The following is a 25,889-nucleotide window of genomic DNA, read 5'->3' on the forward strand; positions in this document are numbered from 1 at the left end:
ACCAAAACCAAACAAAGAAGAAAAAAAAACCCACAAAACAATCAAAAGCTACTTGCATCTTTCATTTTGCAAAATAAAAGGTTTTCACAAGAGATAGATTTGGGCCACTTTCCCTAGTTATTATTTTCTTTCTTAAGAGCAGTAATACACTATACAAATATTACAGAATTAATTCCACAAGTAACTTTAAGCCTCGTGTTTCAGCAAGGTTGGTTATGAAAAGGTATTTATGCTAGCTTGGAAAGCAGTCAGACACAGTAGAAAAGGGCTTTTAAGTCTACAGAGATTTCAAAACCATACCCAAGAACTTAAACAGTTTGGTGCTCTCTTTACAAAGCAGCCTTTTAAATCCATCACCAACACAAAACCTCCTAAACTGAAAACTCCTTCTTCTTACCTTTGTGCTGTTTAGAGAATGATTTAACCTCTGTAATGATGCTTTCACTTAGCTTTGAAAGATCATTAATGAGGACAGTGCAACACCAGCCTCAGACATACCTTTAAAACATATCTATACATTCATTCATGCATAAGGTGGACATTGCAACTCTTATTACTATAGTGTGCTGTTTTGCTAGTCAAAAATTTTGAAGTGGTAAAAAACTTACTCGCTTAACAGCTGCCTACAGAAAGAGTCCACAGTCATTTTTTATTCACTTAGAATCATAGAATTGTTGAGGTTGGAAGGGACCTTTAAGATCATCAAGTCCAACCATTAATCTAACCTGCAAAAAACACTTCTAAACCACGTCCCCATCTACCCTTTTTTTAAAGGCCTCCAGGGATGGCAAATCCACCACCTCCCTGGGCAGCCTATTCCAATGTTTAATAACCCTTTCAGTGAAAAAAATTTTCCAAATATCCGATCTAGACCTTCCCTGACATAACTTGAATCCATTTCCTCTCGTCCTATCACTTGTCACTAGGGAGAAGAGGTCAGCCCCCACCTCTCTACAACCTTCTTTCAGGTAGTTGTAGAGAGTGACAAGGTCTCCCCTCAGCCTCCTCTTCTCCAGGCTAAACAACCCCAGTTCCCTCAGTCGTTCCTCATAAGACCTATCCTCCAAACCACTCACCAGCTTTGTTGCCCTGCTCATTACAGTCCAAAATTCTAACTACACAGTATCATTTTGTGCCCTTTTTTGACCATCCAAGATAGGTTCCCAGTCTGAAATACCATATCTTAGCCTATTTTCTATTTCTGGGATGTATATTTTAAATAACTTATTCACTACCAGTGCCAACATGCTGACATACTACAATATTTTCGCATGAAAAACAGTACTTTGTCCCTTGTGTTTCTGCAATTAAGCACGTTTTTTTTGTTAAGCAGAGTTTTTGTTCCTTCCTATTTCTCACACAAATCTATTATAAAAGTTAGCCAGCACAGCAATTCTATTTTAGTTGATGCTACTCAAATAGAGACCACCAGACTTAGTCAGGCTCTGGGCAGCTGAAGAATAGCTAACACTAGCAGTGCAGGCTGAATGCCTTGTAGACTGAATAATACATTGCTTTTTAAAAACTTTATATACATAAATATAGACACACTTTAATTATCTCCACTCCGGTTAAATATAACTCCAAATTATCTCTGTAAGTGCTTCATACGTCCATGTATGCTTGCTGAAATCAACAGTCTTTAACTACCCAGTATATCCACAATGACATCAAGATACACTTGGAGTAAGCTGGACTGCTGTTCGTATTTGAAGACTGTTACCAGGTGACTACAAGGGATCAGTTTTCTTTGAAATGACCACTGGGGTAAGGCATCTGAGTCACAACTTCAAAGTCAGCTGAGCTCATCTACCAGTTATCCCAGGGTGTTGTGTGTCATGGCTGACTTTCTGATAGGGATTCATCTATGCTTCTTCCCTTAATCCTGAGCCACTGTAATCGCATTACTGAGATGGAGTGCCTAATTAGTTCTGGAAATGGTACAGAACTCCAGGAAGAGTAGGTTGGCTTGTAATGCCCAAGACAGAGTTCCTCAGAAATAGGCATTCTCTGAGTATAAGCTAGCTCACTGAACTGAGGAACTCAAAAACAGTCTGTGGAAATTAATGGTCTGACACCCTTAAGCTGTTTTCAGATTCGCAACAGCTGTTCCGTAACAGCTGAATTGCCGTCTTAGAATCACCCGGGTGCAAGTGACCTCAATAGTCCCCCCATCCCACATGAATTTTGTAGGAATTTGAATCTTACTGGCAAAAGGGACACCAAGGCTCTGCAACTGCCTGGCTGCTGGAAACAGGAGCCTCATTTGGCCCCTTCTTCCCCGCTTGGGGAAACACAGGCATTTGCTTTGGAAGATGAACAGTCCTGTAGAAGTCATCAACTCAGCTCACACACTCAGTGTCTACCTTTTTAGTGTTTTTTCCTTTTTTCTCACAGAAGTGACAAGAACCACATCTGGAGAAAAAAAACAAACCTGAAGCCAAAATGGAACACACAGTTGCTTGCTACTGCAAAAATATTAAGAGCAAGTTAGTCCACTCAACCAACTCTAAGTTGCATATGGGTTCTGGGCTGATATAAGTGGCAGATGGGAAATAGCTGCTATTTATCAATTATATAAATCATCACTGTAAACTGATGCTGTTCTCACTCAAGTTTCAAGACTATTATTCAATATTATAAACAAACCCCGAAGGAGTTACCATATCAGACAAGATTTTTGGTCAATCAGCTCCAGCATGCTGCCGCCAGCAATAGCAAAGAAACTTATGCTTTGGAAGAAATCCAACTTTTGTCTGCAATGTACCTAAATCAGGCTCCAGTTGAATCGCCACTCCCTACTCTCCATGCCAATTTCTTTCCACAAACAGATCCTCACTCCACTGGGAACACTGTGCAATTGCTATATATTGGAAAAGGACTATAGTGCAGGAACATAGTCTTTCTCCACTTCAGGGACCGTGGTCCTTGTGCATACTGTGAATGGGGTAGATTAACTTCAAAATAAGAGGAAAGTGGCCAATGTAAATTTCATTGCTAAGAAGCTAGAAGTGCATTCAAATAAGCAGTATTTATAGCAAAGCTCATCAATAAGCTCTTCTCAGACAAAATTTTCACGTCTATTTCAATTCAGCTCGACTAGCACTGGCTGACACGAAATGACAAGTAAGCATTGCCAAACTGAGGAAAAGTATCAGTACCCTCACTAACTGTGGAAAAGGAGATAAAACTTTCTTAAAATTGTTTATTTTCTTTTTAAATAAAGAATCAATCGAAACAAGACTTTACAAACAGTTTGATTAAAAACATTCAGTAGCTTTCTCTGAAACACAGACTTAGGCAAAATTTATTTTCCCATTTATTAGATCAACCAAGATTTAAGGACTTGTTACACACATTAGATTATGTCTAATCTCCTCCCTCGACTTCTATAGCTCAAGAGGTCTTTGAGGTCTACCCTCTGGAACACGATCTTCCACACTACTGTAAGATAAGCATGTAACAATCAACAGCTTTAATCTGTGACTGATGTAATATATGATTCTGACTGGCACTGCCCTTTGGTCCTAATAAGATTTCACCACTCAACGCACCAGGTAGCACAAACTGAGTGGCTGAACTAATCAGCAGGTGCTTTCATTTCATCAGCTTCACCTAGCCCAGGAAATGGCAAATAACAACTACAGCTTTGCCTGTGCTGCACACATCTAGGGCCTCAGATCCTGGGCCCTGGCAACGATGCACCCATTTAACAGTGTTGGGAACCCTTATTTGACACAGGCAATATAGCAAACGCCAGGAGAGATCTGAGATAGACATATTCACACAAATATTTTGTTCCAGTAGCTTTTTGATTAAGCCATAATGAAAAAAACCACCCATCAAATATGAATTAAGCCTGCTGCAATTAAAGTATAATATATTTAGATAGCAATTCAAAATTTCACTCTTCTAGCTATGCCGAGCCAGATGTGGCTGGCTGTACCTTACAAAGCTGAATTAGGTAGTTAATCTAAAAGCGGGGAAATTAAAATTGTCTAGCAGGGTTGCTTCTGATGATTCCAACCTCAATTAGACATAATTATTCCAGATCCTAGCACCACAGTTTCAAGACACAGGTCTCAGCTAAGTGATTCCCAACACCTCACCAGTTTACTTTGCTCTTATGTTTTATGAGGCGTACACGTTCTATGCGCGAATGTCTGGGTGCCTTAAGAATAAGTTTCTCTTGCAATGCGCTGGCTGCGGGAAGCTGGCTTTTACCCATGGATGGCAGATGGCATCATCAGAGCAGCACAGCTGTACTGTAAGTAACTCCTACACTGAATGAATTACTGCGTCTGCTAATGGGAGTCACACTGTCTCAGAAATCAAAACAACAGAATCCAAAGGAAGTGGAGAGGCAACTGGGCAGCAGTGGGGGGACTGCCCAGTGCTGCTGTATTTTTATAGCAACAGAGACGACACCAGCAACAGAAAAACAGTATGGCACCGTTAATGTAGGTTGGGATCCTTGTTCTCTAATTTTATGACTGCAATACCTATGAAGAATTTTCTTAACCACTGCTCAAAGTAGCGTCCTACTGCTGGTCTGCTCTCAGATACAAAGGATGAGCCTGGTCACTACAGTGGCCACCTCAGTGCAGCCCAATGTGCTCCACCAGCTACATTCCCAACAACTTGTCCTGCCCCCTGACTTACCTTCCAAGCAGAACAGCCAATGCTGACACATACGAATCTCTTGGCTGGCAGGTTTAAAGAGGCTCTGAAGTTTCCAATACATGACAAAAACTTCTGCGCACCACCTTCCAAATCCCGTTTGTGCATTCCATGGAAGACAGGAACAAAGCCAACACAGTCCGCAAGATACAACAATGCCATACTACCCATATACAGTATTTTGTAGGACCAAAACAGGCAGCCTATTTGACATAGAGGAGAAGATTCTCCCAAGTCATGTATTCCAATGACCAAATGGAAACACACAGGGAAATTTCTGCATACTTTTGCCTATAAAATAACAATGATGCTGTTAGACATATGAGCTACACTTGGTTAGAACTGGTACAGTACATTTACATGTGAAAAGGCTAAAAGTGAGTTTACTAGTATAACAAAGAAATGAAAACTTTTATTTTACACCACAAAATATATTTTAGTGTATCAGAGAGGCAAAGCTGTACCAGTACATTTTCAGAAATTATTAGGTCTGCTATTTTCATGGTAAATATGTATTATTTAGCATTGCAAAATATCACCAGTTTATTAAGTGCTTCACAGACTATGAACAGGATGAGCTTCGTTGTGGTCATGCCATGATTTCGAAGCCACTGACAACTCCTGGAACAAACTGGAAGGAAAACTACTATGTAAGTGTCAGCATTTCAAAATGAAAAAGAAACAGAACAAAATAAAAAAAGCAAAAGAAACCCAGCCTTGGTTAAAGGACACCTTGTGCCAGATCAAGGCTGAACATAGTATATTATTCTCGCAGAACATCAGCCAGGAAGCCAGTAGACAAATCTCCTCCTTATTCTGCCCACCAAGATGATAGCTGGGCTACAGAATAAACAGAACCACTAAACTCTCATTTTTTACACAGCTGCAGAAGTCAGTCCACAGAAGAGTTTGGAGGGGAAAAACAATGAACTACTAAAGCAGTGGGAATGAATGCTGAAATTATCAATTTTACCAGAGGATTCTGATTAACTGGCACTCTTTTTCAAAGGAAGTTGGTCAGTGTGAGAGGCTGGGGGTACATACATAGACAAATACATCCGACTAGTCCAGCCACAGATTCTCAGCATGCTACATTAAGCAAAAAAAACCTCTGAGACCAAAGTACAACAGAGAAAAGCAAGAGCTTTCCATAGGTTGTTTGCTGCACGTTCTACTGGGGGGGAAAAAAAAAAAGCTACAGAAGGATTCCATGTATGGCAAAGTGGGAAGCCCTGTGTCTCACTGTTCACTTCTATTGCCTAAACATGTCTTAATGTGGGTTTTCAGACCCCAAAGAGTTTCAAATTTACAAACCTGAACAGATCATACAGAATTCCCTATCCCCAGCACAAATCAATTTTTTCTCTATATTGTTGAAGTTAAAATCACTTAAATGCATCTCCTCTTTGTCCATGAGCTTTCTATGTTGTCTGCACACCAAATAAATAAGAGTTTTCATTGTTTATATCTGTATCAGGGATAAAGGTTGTCCTAAGTTTTTAAGTAGTGTGGTTTTAAATGTGACTGCTGACTGGAGAGAAAACACCATGTTAAGTGGCTCACAGGCTTTATGATTATAGATTTATATTTGTTTACAGGAAAAGCTATTTTTCATGGAACAGGATAGAAGTTTTTCTTTGTCAGGAGTAAGCAGAACTTCTTCAAACCTGATGTCGATATAAGACTCCGCCTACCATCTGAAACCTGGTTACAGGGATCAAAACTGTTCAGAATGGACTGCTGACTTCAAGATTTTTTTCAAAAATCCGTTAATTCATCCAACTCATTACAGGGAAATATTACGATTATTACAGGAAATACTGTAAGTTTGCCCAGTAGGAGAAATGAGATAACTTCATGTCCTTCTTTAGAAACACAACATGCACATCTAAGAAAATAGAAGTGTTAGATTTTTTCAATCCTACCATATTCAAAATCTCTCTGTATTGACAGGAGCAAGAAAAAATGATCACCAAAAAGAAATCTTACCCTATGGAAACAACTCCTTCTCCAACTTTCAGACCTGTAGGGGTGGTGGTGGGTTTTTTGCCATTAATGCATCTGATCTATATCTGAATTTGCAAGTTACATCTATTAATTAGCTACTTCAGAATATAGTTGGATTATTTTAACACTGCTCTTAGATTACAATTTCACCCAAGTCACAATATTGGCCAGAATCTTGAAAATGCATTCTATTCTTGGCACACCTTAAGGATACTGGATGCTAAAACATCTCCATTATGAATTTACAAAGATTTAAACTGGACATACTGGTTCATAAGAAGATGAACTGCACTTTCAACTCTGGGAATAGCATACTTTCTCCAAAGTTAAACTATAGTCCATATATTCCTACTAATTGTAATATATCCTTCGTGGAAATGAAATGCTTGTAAATAGATTTGTCAAGAAATTAACTGGTTTCTGTTTGTAAACCTCCATAATCGCCAAAAGTATTAATATTAAAAAAAACCCTTAATATAGTCAAGAACACCTTTGAATTGAGAACAAGTCTGAAGAACTAACTTTCTCTAGCTTATAAAATACACAAAAATATAAATTCTGTAAAACATGAACTAAGGGAATTATATCTTGAGGTTTTTCCCAAAGTCAACTGAACAGGCACAGAAATATTCCTGACAGAGAAAGAGGACAAGAAGAAAACTTTTAGAAAATGGAACAGAAATTTTTCAAACTCTTTCCTCACACTTGATTCTCACGGGAAGGAACTGGGATTCAGGACACATATTAAACTATCTATAATAATATGGTTTTGCAAACTAATATAAACACAGAGTTACTTTGTCAGTGTTGTGAGTTCATATAAATTGCTATTACTGCAACTGGGATCAGAATCTATCCGCTAGATGACAAAGAAGGTAAAAGCAAGTATTCAGCACTTAGTAGTGCCAAAAAAAAAAAAAAAAAAAAAAAAGAGGAAGTGCTTCTTGGCTTTGTTCTTCCCAGCTGCCTGACAGACCATGGGTAATCCATCAGTCTAGACTGGTGGAGGTCATAATTTAGAAACAGATTCTCAGGCAAAGTCAAGGACATCTCTGAAGAACATAGAAGATACAAAGCATCTGGCTTCTTACCAAATCTTTCATAAGACAACAAACACTAATGGTTCTCTGTTTGCAGATACAAGAGACTGCTTCACAGTCAGTCTCTTGATGAGATAGAGTAAATACCCCAAGGCCAACTGCCACACATTCGGCAAATAACCTTGAAATCTTGCAGTCATCTTTTTTTTTTCCCCCCCTTCTTAATTTACACTACATTTTTATGTGGCTTTCCCCTTCTTTATGTCAAAACACATTAAACTCATTAAGTACTTAATAACGTTCAAACAAGAGCAAGAACAGATCAAAGGACTAGCTGCAGTAATTTGAAAGTCTTGCATTCGTCTCAAATGCCAACGGATCAGCAAATGGCCTTAGCCCAGCGCTGCTAGACACCACCGCACTCTTCAGAAGAAGGTACAAACTGCACACTCAAAAAAAAAAAAAGGTGGTACATAAGCCTCTTGCACTCAGACCCACACTTCTCCCTAGGACACAAACCTGGTGCAAACGTGCAGAGAAGTCTGAAGAGCAAAATCTAACTGTGCCCACAATATATGAGGGAAACATGACATACTCTAATAAACACATTACTGAACCAAAAGAACTATATCAAGATGCTAAAGAAAATCCTTTTCATTTTGTTTCCCAACACCAATGGCCTGAGCAAGAAAATCCACTGAAAGTCTGTTACTATCCTGAAAAGCAGAATAGGCCTAGAAACAGAGAATGGCTGAAGAGCTTTACTACACATATCGCAGCCCGGTGATCATTTATATCTCCTTGTGCATCTCACAGGAAGCTGGTGTCTCATAAGGCACTCCTACGGATGCCCTGTATAAATGTTATTTCAGCAACAGTTTTGCATACATCTTTCTACAATTCTCTAAGCACCCAGATTTTATGCAGGGAGAGACCATTTAATTTTCCAGCTTCACAGAGAGTGGAAATGTCTCAAATAGAATTAAAAGTTTGAAGTGATCAGATATATGGTTAACAATCCTTACACAACAATTTATATATGTGCACGAAACTAATTAATACACTAGCTCTTTCCTTGGATTTCACCTCCAAATTTGAAGGCCTCTTTCCCATGTACACTGAAGAATGGATTAGGGAGATGCATATACATATTCATATAAATATTCATATACATTCATATAGCACATTCATATAACTATTACAGCAGTCAACACACAAATGGGTGGGTAGTATGTCAAATGGGGCAAATTCTCCAACTAACCTCTACAGTCTATTACCCATTCCTGTTTGTTATTGTAATATCCACAATTCCCTATAGCAAACTCAGAATTTGTTGCTGTAAGGAATACAAAGCATGTGCTAGTAGCACACAGAGCAAGATAAGGTGCAGGTCATGAGAAAGCAAAAACTGGGGAAAAATCACCATGTACAAGCTCTTGTTGGTCTTATGTTCCATAATCAGTCATTTTTGAGGGTGCAGTGTATGATGCATTGCTATCTACATCATTCAGTTCCCCTGGAATATCTTACACTGCAGCAGGGAACAAACCCTAAAAATCATACCTTAAAAGACCTATAAGCAACATGTCTGTTTTCTTAGAGGTAGTTGAGCACAACTACTTTATTTGCCTCCCCCCACCCCCAACTTCTTAGATTACACAGTAGCTCTGTGAAAAATGAAGGATAGTTGCGACTCTGGACATCAGAGTTGTTTAAGACTGACAGACAAGTATAGAAGCAGTACCCATCCAGATCCTGCTCACTTACGCTGTCAGCCAAGAGAAGTTAGGACCCATGATCAAACAAGATTTTCTTTGTCAGCTGAGATGACAAGATAAATTTTGAATACTGTAGCTGGTGAATGTTCCAGGCACCCCATCTTCCAAAGGCACTTAACATGTCAGTTGTCTGGATAATCTTCTCCCAAAAAAAAGAGAGGATAAATGATTCTACTTCAGTGAGTGAGATTCAGTGGGTAAGAAGAAAGGTAGGAAAACTCAGAGCATGTGGGGAAGAAGAAAAGTGGCATGGAATAACAAAGGGAAAACACAAGAAGATGGTTAAGAGAAATGAGACATAGATCACATTGAAGAAAGGAAAGTGAGAGCACACAGGAGAAAAAGAATTTGGAGAAGACCTCAGGCACTGACCTGAGGAACATCTTTACAACTATAGCTCACTGCATCAAATTCTATAAAATAATGTGTGCTACCTTTGCCTCATGTCAACCACCTGCAGCCAGGATAAAGTCAGTAACAATTCTGAGGCCTTCAAGAATGACAAGAGTAGGGCCCTCCAGCTAATTTAGCAAGTCATTCTCTTCTCATTTATCTACAGCTCTCCATTTTATCCTAAACTTGAATTACAATTCAAATGCAGCTTCAAGTGGAGAATTGCTCTCCTTTATCCCCCTCTTTTTTTTTTCCCCCCATTGGACTGTTAGTGTCTTTAAAAAAGAAGCAGACAAGAAAAAAAAAAAAAAAAATCTTTCCACACCCATCCAAACAGGAACATTCTGGCAACAGTAACACTACAAACACCACCACCCCCACATTTACAGCAATGCTCCAGGGGGTGAGGGTATGGAGATTGGGTCAAGGAATTCCCAGTTTACAAGTCTGAACTTCTACTGCCCATGATAAGGTCTTTTGCACAGTCAGCGCTTCTGTACAGCTCCTCATCAGCAAGTTTGTGTTAACATATGGTTATCCGCAACCTGTATCACCCTTGTATAACACTGAGGTTTCCAGCACTTCATAAATTGAGATATCATTAACTTCACTTACAAAGTGAGAAACTGGGGAAGGCGGTAGGACAGAAATGGGCAGTGGCTTTGTACGCAGTCTTGCAGTAAAGCAAAGCATGGCTGGTTCCCATTTCTCTCCTCCAAAAGCCAGAAAATTCTGCCTCCATTTCCTCAGTCTTCTTTTACATTTTAGAATCTTTCTCTCATATATACACTACCAAAAAGACTCATTCATCTGTTCTGAGGTAAAACGATCTGGAACTAGAAAATAGCACTTCAGATGTGTTATCAACAGCTGCTGCTGCTCTGACTGGATGAACAGTAACTTTCATTTTGCTGGATTCCAGCGGGGGCGGAATCACAGGAATAACTAACAGACCAGTTTAATTTTGTTGGATTGGAAAAAAAAAAAAGCACAGCTGGACGCAAAGGCATGTGTCTCAAAAAGCCATTATGTCTTCTGTAATTTCCTTCAAGGTTTTTGTTTGTATACACTATTTACTTTTCAAGACTGTTATGACCTACAAAAATAACAGCCATTCTGATGGCTAGGCCGGCATTAAATTCACCACAAGTAACAACTCAGCTTCTTCATTGCAAGGACAACAAAAGCAGTGCCTTTAATTTATGACATTGTTTTAATATTTAACTCATTTGGAACAATGTAACTGATGTCCTTATACTGATCAAAGAACCCTTATACCTGCAAAACATTATACTTTAATTTCATGCACAAAGGAATTTTATAAGAGTTCTTTATATTTACAGGCTAAGGCCAGAAAGCCCCACTGCTCATTAAGTCCCACCGCCAATGTAGCAGCTCTCTAATCTCACCCAGGTTTGCGTTCACCCCAGTAATTTGCAGCGTACCTTAAACAGCCTTTCCAAAGCTTAATCCAGATCAGGTTTTACCCTGTAAATTCTGCATCAAACTCAATGTTTCAATTATGGCAGTCTTTACTTAAGGACAAAAAAGTGTTAAGTACTAAAGTTAAATTTAAAAAATATTCTTGCCATTTACTTTCATCATTAAAAATTAGTCTCTAATCTGAATTTACTTAGTCTAAGATTCAAACCCTTGGATCTTGCTATGATTTTGTCTAATGAACATAAAATTACCCCTCACTCATTTAAACACTCTCGTGAAGGATGATAACATCATCCTTTAACTTGAGTTTTTCAATTAAAAAATAGACTTAACTTCAAATCTCTGACTTTAAGAGACATCGCTAGCCACAGTGTCTAGGCCTTTGGTAATCTGTTACATCAACACAGCAAACAAAAACATTTGACAAAAATCAACCTTGATATCATAGCTTCACCCTGAAGAAAAAAGCTTCATAAACAATACCTTGCATAGCAAATACGAAGCTATTCTTATGCCACAGGCCTGACAGTGCATATTAAGAAAAACCAAGAATACATGAAAGTCTGACTTTGATTTATTTTTCCCTGCTAGCATTCCAAAGCCAATGCCAATGTTGGAAAGAAAAAACAAACTGAATTCTCTAGTGACCAATATCTCTTCAACAAAATTGTTAACTAGATTTTGATTGTTGAGCATTTATATTGGGAGACACACAAGCCAGAAATAAAGAACCACCTCACTTGGCAAATAAGATTGTTGGCCTTTTCTAATAGCCACTTGCTAATTTTAAAGACAGTTTCAACTGATGCTTTCTCTTCCTACAAGAAACAATTTGCAACATGTACAAAGGTATTAATCCAGTACTTGATTTCAAGTCACAGATGTAATGATGCAGAAATAGCTACAGCAAAAATTAAAAAAAAGCAACCCAATATCACTAGTTCGCTCTTCAGTTTGCACAAATATGAGTATTGTCCCTGTAAAGCTAACACTGGCAATGAGACCCATCACAATCTCTTCCTAACAATTCAAAACTATTCCACCTTACTTGTAGCATTTCCCATTCTACGTACAAAAAATTAAAATCAAAACCAAGGGAAAGATTTTACTGAGATGTTAGAAACCAACTATCTGTTTCTGTTCCTTAGGTTTGACATTGCATATCTCTCATTTTTACAGTTTCCTTACTAGCAATTTTTCTTCCTGTTTAGTAAGCAACCAAAAGGTGATGACAGAAACTTTTCTACAGCTTCTGATGTTTGTTAAATGCCATGTTTATAAATGTAACTGCAGATACAAATTACTCTTGCCACCTGTTCCTTTAAAATGCAAGACTGCCCTTTAAATGTTTATTTTACCTGAAGTTCATCCATGTTCTGGAAGTTAATGAGCCCCCTGAAACTCCTTCATAAATACTTTCCTTTCTGCAGCATTTCTTTTCTATAGAAAGTGTTTGGGGAACCTCTGTAAAGATCAGTCATATGTAGTAAGAGCCATAACCTTTTACCAATTTGTGAGTCTTAAAAATACAGTGAGAGTCTTTGTAGCAGTTGCATACAAGGTGAGATAGCACACAGACTAATTGAGAAGTGCCATTTCTTTCCCAAATTCACAACACAAACAATATTAAGAATGTGGAAGGGCATTACTTTTACTGCCAGGGCATGTGTCTGTTGGCAGCAACCCAGGCTTGTAGTCTGTCGGCCTACTGAAGGTATGCATTCAAAAGCAATTCAGATCTCACAAACAAACAAAAAACCAAGGTGAAAACTTTGCTAATTGTTCTCAGTGGAAACAGGTTAGAGATGTCTGTTTCATATTTGTTGTCAGACATTCTTTAAAAATAAAAAGACCTAAATTTTTAATGTCTACCTTCTCTACAGGCAGCATTCCTTAGTACAAATGAGAATAGTACTCTGAACTATGCCCAAATGCATGGTGGTCTCATGCGTGTCAATTAGCTGGAAATGATGCAGGTTGTAGCAGGTCCATACTATATCTATGTATGTGTTTCTCCTGGAAGGAGGAAGATGTTGTTTGTGAACTAATAATTACACTTCATGAAGTCCCATACAACCTTCTTTATTTTAACTATCAGAGAATGGCTTCAAAGCAGAAAAATAATTCAATCAATGTTTTCTATAGCTGCTCCTTCGCATACCCAAGATCATTTGCCAGTAATATCATGAGTCAGAGTTACTAGTACTTAAAATCTGATGCGTCTTGAAAGGCTGCTCATCTCACCGCCTTCATCTTAGGATTTTACTTATTGAGCATGGGGATGGAGGGGCAAAGAACAGCCCTAGGGGCTCTCATGAGAAAAACTTAAGAATTCCAGTCTGCTCATTAGTCAATGCTGTAAATGAATTGGGTTTCAGAACTGTTTTGCAACAGGAAAGAAGATGAGCACCACAAACCAGACTCAGACTGTGTGTAAACCCCCTTTAAGGCAACTAAATTGCCCTCACTTTTCTCAGTTCTGGACCAAAAACATGGAAACAAATTTTGGTTTTAAGTTTTATCTGTGCATTTATACTCCTTTCAATGGTATCACACGGGAGTCTCTAGACTAGAATTTTGTTCAGTACATAGGAATCTCAAGACAATTTTTTTCATGTGAAGAGCTATCAAGGGAAACCAATTTTAAAGAACAATTCTAATAACATGCCTTAAATGGGAGTAATGTTATGATCTCAGACCTTTATTTTTTTTCCCCATTCTAACCTTCACAGACATCTTTCCAGATTGTAGGCTGCTTGAGAATATGTGCATAATGCTCATCATGTGAGTAACCTGCCGACATAAGAAACCTCAAAGACAAGCACATGACTAGGCCACTGAAAGGAGCGCTCATTAGCAACACATGTCTTGGAAAGCAAAATGAGAAGAGGGATAAGCTGAAGAAAAGCTCTAGCATTTTGGCATTAGTTTTGAAATAAGTATGACTGTAAGTTTAAGCGTCAATACAACCATTATGGTTAGACTGCATATCACAAAAATAATTATTATGATCCACCTTCCCCTACACATACCTAGTTGTCTTATAAAAAAGCAGGTTTTCTATTAGAGTCCTTATTCACATAGCACTGGTGAGACTATACCTGGAACCCTACATACTGAATTGAACATCTCGGCCACAGAGCTGACAAGCATTTAGTGAGAACACAAAACAGTGTAATAAAATCAGAAAGTCAATTTATTCCCCTCTGTAAAGTATAGAAGGAGGCAAATAGATATGCTGAACCCAAGGTACAAATAACCCAGAGGAACAGGACAGTTATATACTCACCAGTGACGGGACTCTCTGTTGACCTTAAAAAGGCCATTGATACTAGCTTAAATCCAAAGTTGACAGTCTGCACAAGAGCAGTAGAGACTCCATTGCAGCCTCTATATGAATTAATTCTGTAATACATAGAAAATGCAAGAGTGTGTGTATATATGCCAGAGTGTGTGAAACCAGGAAAAAAAAAAACAAAAACACAGATGGCTTGATCTGCCAGACATGATCACTATTTTTAAGAGTATTTATGGAAGGGCAATTGAGGGTTCCATATTAAATGAGTAAACCTAGCTATGCATGTTAAATTCATCAGCCCTGCATGTACAATGGTAGTTCTTGCATGTACTCAGCACAACCTAAATCCAAGACTGTTTATAATTTATTAGAGAAGAGACTAAATTGAAGGAATCACAAAAAAGAGTGAGGAGACTTGCTGAAGAACAGTTTATTAACATCTTTAGTAATACAATCTCACGCCCTCTGCCCTCTATAAACTTCTACCTGCCTGTTACTCTCCAGAAAATCTAATCTCTCTCTGAGCTGCTGTGCTGCTGCTAGTGAAGCCATGGTTTTGAAGGGCAGTTCACTGAAAGGCCTGCTTGTCTCATGCTAAGAGCCAAAAATAAAACAGAAACATGAGACACTAAATAACATGCCTATTCTATATGCCAAATCTAAGGTACCAGTTTCCTCTTCATTACTCTCCTGAAAATTGGGCACATGTAACAGAAATTCAGCTTTGTCTCAGCAATTCAGAAGATGAGTCAAATAAACAGCAAAAAGGATGAAAAGGTAGCATAAATAAGTGGGTCCATAATGACCAAAACTATGCCACCTAGTTCCCCACCACCTTCTGCTTTGTATTTCGATTCCCTAATAAGATACAAGCTGTGGCTAAGCCTGCTTGTCAGCCAAGGCACTGATAGGGTGTATGTGTGTTCCAACTCTTGGTCTCAGCGTGGGCTCATGCTGCACCACTGTCTGCAACAGGACATCACCAGGAGGCCATTCTACACCTGGCCAACTATTTTCCAAAAAGCAGTAAGAAAGAACTTGACACCTTGGAGATCTCCTGTTTGTAAAGTTTGTCCCCAAAATCAATCAGCCAGGTCCAAAAGTTCCTGTTTATCCACATATTCTTATACCCATAGGCAACCTTACTGCTTCAGGACATTAAACGGCATTTTACCTACTTTTCCATAATGGTGAAAAATAGAAAACTCTCCACCTTTTTTAAAAAAACCAAAACCTCATTACCGTCATATCACGTGTTTTGCTATTACAGCAATACCATCTTTACAGACTGACTTCATGAAAACAGCTAAGGCTGTCTGCACCTCTTAGACTTTGAAGTCTAAATCAAATCAAAGAGGAAGAAAAGTATCTGTCCTCTACTTACATATTAAGCAGCCATTCTTGAAATGGTAAACCTTAATGTACTTTGTAATTGAATTTGAATAAGTGAAGAAGAGCTGAAAGTTAAATAAATGTCTTTTGTCTTCTCTCCCACATCCCCTACCAGCTACACCAATAACATTTGACATTTCCCTAGTGTATAGAATTGGTTAAGAAAGGGATAAAAAGGTGTTGAGACAAAGGTGAGAACAAGTCAAACCTGAGGGGAAAAAAACAGCCCAGAAGCTTGTCATTTACAGTTAAACCTGCAGAAAATAATGAGCCATTCTGTAGAGAGATCTGATTCATGTTCAGACATCTTAAGTGCTGTAAGTAACAAGTTGTCTGTGTGTTGCTGGCTCTCGTTTCCAGGCTTCTCACCACTGGCAAGACATGCATTGAACACTGCAAAAACAACTGTTGGAAACTCAAGACTGTCAACTGCAAACAGAGCAGACACTGCAAAAACACTGCAAGCTCCTGAACATTTAGCCTTCCAGTCTGAAAGCATGTAGCCCACCTATTTTATCATCCCTCAGACTATATTCTGCCAAGCAAACAAAGTAGACTCTAAAGAAAAGATGATCTGCAGTCAGAAATGCAGAACAAATCAGTTTTCTCCAAAGAAAAGATAAATGAAAGCAAATGCTAAAAACATAAAGACATCAAGTTTCTGTAACTGAAGACAGGCAACATGTTCAGCTGCAACAATAATGGACTTTGAGAAACACCTCAGTAAGTTTATAGTCCCACAGTCTGCTTTTTAGTATTTCTAATGCTTTGGTGCTCCAGATCAGAGACCCATTCTGTACACAGAAGCAATAGGAACTACATTTTGATCTTTCTAAATTAACAACAGAAGTATTGTAATAGTACTAATGCTGCAATATTATTAAATTCTGCCAAGAAGGGCAAAAGCTGTTTAAAGAGCATCAAGGACATAGATTGGTGTGTGTTGGGGGAACCTACTGGCTCTCCAGCAGCCTGACTAACTCTCTGCTCAGCAGCCAAGCTGGTCTCCCCACACTGGCACCATCAAGCTCTGGAAAACAGCTGAGAGAGAGGTAAGAGACACACATAGTGAGGCTGGGGGCCTAGGCTGAGGCATAGCATCACAGATTTACCAGTACAGCAGCACTCTATATCACTGATATCAGCTCGTTGCTCTTGTCAGAAGGCATGGTACTATCACAATAGCAGTATCTCTAACTGCTATCTCTCTGCCTCCAAGACCCTAAAAGTCACGCAGAACGGAGCAGGATTTCATGCCGCATACCTGTAAAAGCTGGCCCTTGAATTGCTGTAGCTGCCTCAAAGACAAGCAGTTCCTCTGTTAAATGTGTGACTCCCTAGCAGTTTTGAAACACAAGTGTAGTGTAGCAAGAGAAAGAGGTTTTAGCCCAGAAAAAACTTGTAGTGCAACAAACTGCCCCCACAGTTTTGCCCATGGCAACATTTTGAAGACAGATCAGTCCTCAAATAGATCTAATTCAAACAAGGGGCCAACCTTTTTCAGAGAGGACTAAGCAAAGAGTGGAAAAGTAGGATTTATACCACCATTACTCAGCCTTGCTTTAGCTAATATACACTTTACTCAAGCACAGCTTTCATTGCAAATGATTTAATGACCCCTACCCTATCAGTTCCATACTCAGTTCAGCGCAGTCACAAGGCAACCTTCAGGAAGTCGCTTTACCTGAAGCCATTCGGATACACCTGTGGTTTTAAAAATTATTCAGAAGTATTATACGCATAGGGGCTTTTTTTATTCAACTTATGAATCAAAGTAATAAACAGGAAGAAACCTCAAGCAGCTACAGGATTGGTTACAATATTAATTTTAGCCTCAAACTCTAAGAGGTTTGCCTCTGCAAATGTCTCAATCCGAGCAAGACTGGCATGGCTGCCTGATTAAAGTCACAAGGTCATTGCTTCCACCTATCAGAGCTCCTCTGAAAAAAAATCATAAAAGAAAACAACATAGAACACACAAATTGCCCTTTTTGTATCACTAATACAGTAATTTAAATACTCCCACAACATTGCTACAGTTGCATTAGTAGTCTCACTTGCCATGCCACTGCTAGATCACCATTTGACTCTGAATTTCAACTCCTATTTGTCTTTGGCCTCTGTACCACACTCCACCAGAAAACATCATTAGAACATTTTAAGCCTTCCTTGCCAATTTTGGTAAGAAGATATCCTCATCCAGGGGTACGTCAGTAACTGCTAATCATCACAGAGCACCTCCAGGACACATGACATATCCAGGAAACTGCAAGTGAATTCCTACCAACCAGGCACTTACATTACATTTTTTCCCCACTTAAGACCATACTGTGATGCTGTTACGGGTGAAAGAATGGATTCTCTACTGCTCACATCCCCATCAATTTATTGGAGCAAGTCACCTTACTGTGATCAGTGATGCTGAGAAGAATACAGATGGCTACAATCAATGTTTTCAATCAAATGCAATCCACTTACAAGCTTTTAAATTATTAGTAGCTGATGACCTGAGGTAACCAAGGTGCTATCCTGAGTAACGACTGAATTTTCTATATTTGTAAAAGACACTGAATGTGAGTCGAAAACTCAGTTAACAGATGCTTTTTAACTTCGATGCTTTTGTTCCCTGAACACCTCCAAACCCATCCTCTTAGTACTTCCATAAATCTCTTCTTTTGCCTTTTCTCACAATGCCCTCTATATCTACAGCAGGTACTTACCACTCATCCAGAAATCATTCTTCTTCCCTGCATCTCCAGGGTGCATCTAGCACCATTTTTTCATAAATTCTACTTAGGGTGCTGACATCTAGTACCAGTGTGATCTCAGCCTGCCCAACTTATTGTTCCCATCTTTTTTAGCCTTAACATACCTTACAGCAACACTAACAGACTTCAGTAAGGATTCAGGTCCTTTTTATGCTAATAAATCTTTTTTCATTTCTTCCAACAGGCCTCATGTAAATTTGCACAGGAAGCTACCTACTAACACTCCCAGAGAATAGCAATCAACAGGTCACAACCCAATTTGCCACCTAAAAAAAATGAATAGAAGCCAGATTGTGATCCAAGACAGTATTCTGTTAGCTGTCAACATTTGATGTTTCAGAAAAAGAACGCAAAGAAAAAGTGTCCATTCAAGCTACAAAAAATTCACTCTTCCTCATAAAACTCTGGGTGATTTTTGCTTGGTGCTTGAGATTAAACTAATCTTTATTTTACTATAGATCCCGTACATAAACAGTTAATGCTAACAGAGAAATGATGCACTCGGCTCTTTCATAAGCTAAAAATAAGTTATACTGTAAAAGGCTTCATAAATAAATCCTGAAGACCCTCTTAGGCCCCCACTTAGGTACATTTTCTAGGACCTTAATAAGGGCATGATGCAGAAACAATCTAGTCCACCAGCTTCTGCTGTGAATAACAACACTTGAGTACTCCACTTCTACAATTTTTGAGCATGTTACAGGGGCTCATGCTCCCCAGTACATCCTCCTCACCTACCTCAGATGACTTGCTAATGATCTGTCCAGTCTGTTTCTCTATTTGTATTTCATGCAATATGTTAAACTAGAAAAGTAACAAAAATTTGGAATATTATAAAAATGGGTTTTTTGAGTAGGCATTTCATGTAACAAGCTGCTTTTGCTTAGTGACAATTATTCTTCTTAGCTGATTTTTCCACTTATTATCATAACACTGCTGCCAAATCACTGACAAGGAATAGCAGGAAAAGATAACTAAACACACAGACAGAAAAAGAAGAAAGGCATATCTTGAAATCATACCAGATCTTATGTTATTTCTTTTGGCTTCACAGGTCCAAGAAAGATTTCAACTTTCAACATAATTATTCTAATAATTCTGCAGTACTAAAACAAGCCAGTTTTAAAGTACCGTGGTATTGTGCACACTGAGGCAATTAGCATTGTTCAGAATATACTCAAAATGGAAATCATGAAATATTTTAATAGGTCAATGCAGGCCTAAATCAACAAATAATTATTCAAACACCTTTATTTCAGTCGTCTATAACAAGTTACTTTCTGCCACGTTGCTACCATAGGTTACATAGACCATCCTGGAAAAGCGTTGCAGTTTTTGTTTAGAAGCATGTTTGAAGTTGTTCAAATACGGTTTTGTATGTTTTCTAATGTTACATGTGTTCCAACATTTCATTTATCTCATCTGGGATGTCAAATGCCAGGCATCAGAATGCCCCAATAATATTTGCTTCTTCAAAGAATTATGACATCCTTTCCTCTCAGGCTCACAAATCTACAGATCAACAGTTAGCAGTGTCTTCCTTCACAGGTTCCCATACTTAATAAAAATGGATCCCCAATACACACGATGAGAGGATAAATGGCATTGCAACAAAAGCAGTGAGACACCATCTCTGAATGCAAAGCCTGCACTGCAACCTATCGGCCCCAGAATTATACATTCAGTGCATGGAGGCTTCTACATTTCTTTGAGGAATGAAGGTCAGCACATTATTAATAACAGCCTAAGGCAAACGGAATGACATCACCAGCATTCTCCTGCAGACATCATTGGCTTCTCAATCACACTACTACTTACTTATGGGGTTTTTGCCATCTTTTGTAAAATTTAATGTACATTTGGATGAAATATGTACGAGGTCATTGCCCAGCAAAATCTTAAGCAGGCTGTGTTTTTGTGCAAGCATTCATCTTCTCTGCAGGAAACCTTTTAGATGTATACAGACTTATCTTCTCATCTGTAGTGAAACCTTACCAAAAAAGAAGGGAGTTTTGTTAGTTTTCTGGCTGATCTTCTTCTTACCAAATATATTTTCATCTTTTGTGGCAGAGAGCAGGTTATATGAAAAGACTATGTGAAGAAATGCAATTTTGAGAAACAAAGAATAATAAAAATCAAAGCCATAAAAAAGCCATTTGAAATAGAAGTCTAACAACATCTAGGAGAAACTGCAGCTTAACTTCATTTACTCTTCACTCCTAAGCTTTAGAGATATTTGAGACACATGGTTCTGAGAAAAATTCAGAGTACCTAGTGATGTATATTCAAAAGTCACTGAGACAGTAATATAATTTTTATGTAATATAAAGCATCATCAAGAAAGCCACACTGAAGAGTGAATCACCCTCTTTTGCATGCCATCACTAGCTATCAATGCTATCATTAGCTACATAAAGATGTACTATTAAAAAGTTCGTTTAAATTAGAGTTTCTCTGAGCAAAATATGAATAGGCACAGGTCAGATTTACATGACACGGGGATGGAACAGTGACCAAAAAAACCCGAATAAGATTATTACGACCTTAGATATTTTCACAAGTTAATGTGAAAAAGATTATTGAAGTGCATTTTTATTATCTGTTAGTCAAGCCATCAAATTTGTACAAAATATCACTGATTCTGAAGGAAAAAAAAAAAAGAAAAAAAAAGAAAAAAAAAAAAGACTTGGCAGAAGAAATGTTATGCTGTAGCTTCGCTTTGGAGATGATTGTCCAGTGTGGTAAGAAGTTAGATTGAAGGGGTGGCTGGACAAGTTCAGGGCATGGAAAACCCAGGTAGTTATTAAACACAGAAACCACGCTTATCTCAGTAAATCCATGAGCTCAAAATGGTTAAAGTCTCAGAAGGAAATGGAAGGCACTAGCGTGCATTCTATTCTTGTTCTTCCTTCTTGTTGCTTGTAGCTACTGCTCAGGACAGGACAGCTCTTGTTTGATCCAGTACAGCCTTTCTTATGTTCTTAGGTAATGAAAAGTCACTTAACGAGAAAACAGACTGGAGACAAATAGTACAAAGAGTGCCATACTATTGCCTACAAAAGATACAATCCAGATGGAAGTCTCCAAAACGTCCCAGAATCTGCCACCAAACAACATTAGATTCAAAATCGCTTTCAAATCTAATGAAAGTTGGTAGCAATCTGACAAAGTTCAACGGGTGTCAGCCTATCACCATCTGAAGAGACAGGTAAGGTGGCTTTCTGTGGGCTAACACAATTGTTGAAAGGAACTGTGCACATAGCAAGGTCAATCATAAAGTACCCTCTAATCTTGTCTGCATTCTTTTCTGTCCTCTCACCCATCCGCTTACTTGGTTCATCTGCATTGTATGATATGTTTGTGTAGCGTAAATTGTTCAGAGCAGGAACTGTCACTGATGTTTGTAGAGGGCTTCACACAGCAGGTAACACTCAGCGGAAGCCTCTACCAAAACAGGACTGATAGAAAACAAGACAGGATAGCAGCTGAGGGTAATGGCATGTTGGTATTCTTAATTCTCTGAATGAAGCATTAGACCTAAAGTGAGCAGCAAAAAGACTAGTAATGCAGAAGGAATTTTACCTCTGACATATGGCTACACAGCCCTTTCTTAAAACTCACTTTTTCTGAAAGGTAATTTGTTCATGCTCCACAGCTTAATTATTCTATATTAACAAAAAATCAGCTGCATAATAAAGTCCAAGTTTAATTTTTATTGTTAACTGAATGCTCATCATCTCCAGCAACATCCTAATTTCTCTCCTGATTGCTTCCCTCTTCCATGCCTCTTTTGCTCCACTTTGTCTTCAGCCTAACATTAAATGCATCAAATGAGCTCTTCTATTTCAGCCTGTAAGGCAAACTTAAGACCTGAGACACTGCTAATTCACTTTAATTCATGTTAATGTACAGAAGGCAATAAAATTGGCACAGTAATAGGGCATCACAGTAACACAAGAGGAGCTTTGCTGCCACTGACTCTAAATGAAGATATTTTATTTTTTTTGTAGCCTGGTGTTCATAGCACTAACTTCAATATTCTGCAGTTTTCTTTACTGCTCACAGGAAAGTCCAGGTTTAGTGTTTCCTCAGATCTCAGTTTGGTTTAGCATTCTTGCATCTCAAGAAGCAAGTACAAAAATTAGTGAAGTAACATTGTTTTGTCTCTTACCAGAATTTTCAAAGACAATATACAGAGGAAACACTATGGTCTCTCTTCAAAGCACATCACAGGAAAACTGTGTTTTCTGTGTTTAAGAAAAACAAATATCTTCTTGCTGCATGTCTTGGTTTCCATCACAATATACTAAGAAGTCAAAATAACACACTCTTAAACTTAGCTACTTCGACAATACCCTTGATGCAACATCTCTACTTGTCCTGGTGATATTCTCAGAAAGTTAGAGATGTTGTTAATCTGCTTAAATTCTTATATACCAGTGCAGAAATTAAGGACTCTTGTAATTTCATATGTCTTTGTGAAGCTACACTAATTCACATTACATCTGGCTTACAAATGAACACTGCTCTCTCATATAGCTCTCAGATTTCTGAACAACTTTCCTTACAAATATTTTCAAAAGTTCATGAAGTTTCAGGGCCTTATTATTCTTCAAATCCCATCTGTGCCATATCACTTAAATGTTATCAAATAGAAGTAGATTCCAACAGCTTTATATTAATGTAACATCACAAAATGTTCTTGAAATTAGTGTTACTGACCCTATTCTCTAGGTAAAATCAAACAGAAGTTGCATAGCAGAGGGGAATTAAGGTCTCAGTCTAAATTCAACAAAAAACAAATAATCTTCCTCCGTCTTTCGAAATTCTGAGATTTGTGTACAAGTAATCTTTTGGAGAAGATCCCTCAGAAAACCATTCTCAAGTCCTCTGGCATACAAGGTCTGAAAATAACATGGCTAAAGAGAACTTGTCTGATTTGTGTCCCAAACACAACATGCTATTGTTTTGCTTCACTCCTACTCTAGTTTCATACAAAGCTTTTCCTTTCCAGTGGCATAAAAGTTAGTATATCTTCTTGTCATACACAGCATTTTTAGCATACTTTTAAATAATAAAGTGAGCAGAAAGGGGAATATTACATGGCCTGTTAGCTACTAGCAGTTTATAACTCATTCTCTCTTCCTATTCTCAAGATCACCCAGACACCTCTCTGAAGTGCAAGCAACTACAGAAGTAAAATATTTGATACTCCTCTTCAGGTCTCAAGTCTTTACCTCTGCTATACAGTCTTTTTGTAACACTTTAAAGAAAAAGAACATTTTTATTTAAAAATAAAAGGACATATTGTTTGAGATATTGTTTGCCTTTGGAAAGCAATTAGACAGCAGAAGAAGCAGTCACATGGTCAAACGAATTAACATTAGTTTATGAACAACAAACTGGCTAATAAAATGAGAAGACTTGGTTGCCACATGAACAGAATGACGAACATAAAGCTTCCAAAGCAGTCTTATTAAAACTGTAGTATATCTCATGCTATCAGAGGGAAAATGACAGCAAGTAGAAGCTTAAAAACAAAAAGGATGAGTGGATTATAGCCTTCAAGTTGTCAGTGTTAACTATCAATATTTCCAAAATAAAATGTATTGTCTCACTTGATTTAGTGACACCTGTGACCACAAGTAGTAAATAAATAAAGCAAACTCTGCACTAAGCTTTCATTCGTCCACTCCCACCTTCCCTTTTACAAATGCAGAGCTCTGGCTCCCCTCCCAAGCTTGCCAAAGCAGTAACTGAAATTCATTTCTGAAGCCTCAGGCAAAACACTCACACAGATTTGTTTCCTTATGGTGGTAGAAACTTGGGATGGATGCCCTAAGTGAGCACAGACTGCCAGACCGGTGAACAGCTAGGGATTTGCACCTCTATTTCACTGAGGAGTCTAGGGAAGCTTAGCTGACAATACAGCTTGTCTTGGCTGCTGGGGGGTGGGAACAATAGGCACCATCTGTCCTGTCTCATTCAGAAGTGCAAGCATCTGAGATGAAGCATCCAGTCAGAGGACCAGAAAATGACTGCAGCGTGTGGAGCTGAATCCACACTGATTAGCACAGTATTACAGTTCACCTCATTTAGGTACTTACTATAGGCCTGAGCTGAGAAAGAGTTTCTATTTCAGATCAGTAGTATCTGCTGTCCTCATGCCATGCAGCAGGCTCTGCACTAACGATGTATAATGAAAAGTCATAACTGTAATGCACTGCTTGCAAAACGCTATTATAGCTGGTCCGTCACAAGAATCCAGTGATCTGATCGAGCATCATACTCTTGACAAAAATGTATACAAAGAAATAAAAAACCCCTCTGGGCATTTATACATCACTTAAGTTACACAAAGCACTTTCATATAGAGGAATTGTACCCATCTTACGGAGTTGCAAATTTACAAACAGAACCTATTTGCCCTTTGGGTGAACACATTGAGAAAAGTATGCATTTTACATAGCCCTTATGATAACACAGAAGTCAAGAGTTAATCCAGAGCACAACAAAGCCACAAGAAAATTCAAACTTAACACTAACTGTATTTACTTGTTTCAGCTGCTGCCAAGGTCCTCAGCTTAAACTTAAAAACTGGTAATAAGAAATTATTATACAACTCAGGAAGGAAAATATTTATGTTAAAATAAGGGAACTTGAAGACTCCTCTGTTGCCTACAGCATATTCTTAAGCAATGTTATTCAACATATTTTGTAATTTGAAAATATTAGAAGACAGTAACTTTCCTTACCCTGCCATTTCATCATAAAGATCTCTTACTGTAGTCCAGACGTTTGTATCGTAGCTTCTGCAAAGCAAAAAGTGCATATAGACAAAGTATTCGGTCTTAGGACTTGGATCTAACTGTATCTCAGCTACCAATGTTTCTGTCTCCAGCTGACTGCTACTAAGGAATGAAACATCAGACCTTATACTGAGAACCCTGAAGATATTTTCAAACACAGGGGTACCTCTGCAGTTTTATTTTTTGCATCCCCACAGCAATTTTTTATTTTATCTGCATGTGGGCACTCAGATATGAAGCAATGCAGTAGTTGGACATATTTATCCAACCAAAGGAAGATA

General features: G+C 38.3%; 1 protein-coding gene across 1 annotated transcript in view; it reads right to left on the reverse strand.

The window, feature by feature from the left end:
* The window catches only part of GALNT18 (polypeptide N-acetylgalactosaminyltransferase 18), a 240,562-nt gene that overhangs the window by 169,404 nt on the left and 45,269 nt on the right, over positions 1-25,889 (reverse strand). The window contains exon 3 of the mRNA XM_009892647.1: positions 987-1,007. Within this exon, the coding sequence (XP_009890949.1) occupies positions 987-1,007 (21 nt within the window). The remainder of the gene's footprint in view (positions 1-986; positions 1,008-25,889) is intronic.

The sequence above is a fragment of the Charadrius vociferus genome, unplaced genomic scaffold, assembly GCF_000708025.1.
Source record: "Charadrius vociferus isolate BGI_N301 unplaced genomic scaffold, ASM70802v2 scaffold19, whole genome shotgun sequence".
NCBI lineage: Eukaryota > Metazoa > Chordata > Aves > Charadriiformes > Charadriidae > Charadrius > Charadrius vociferus.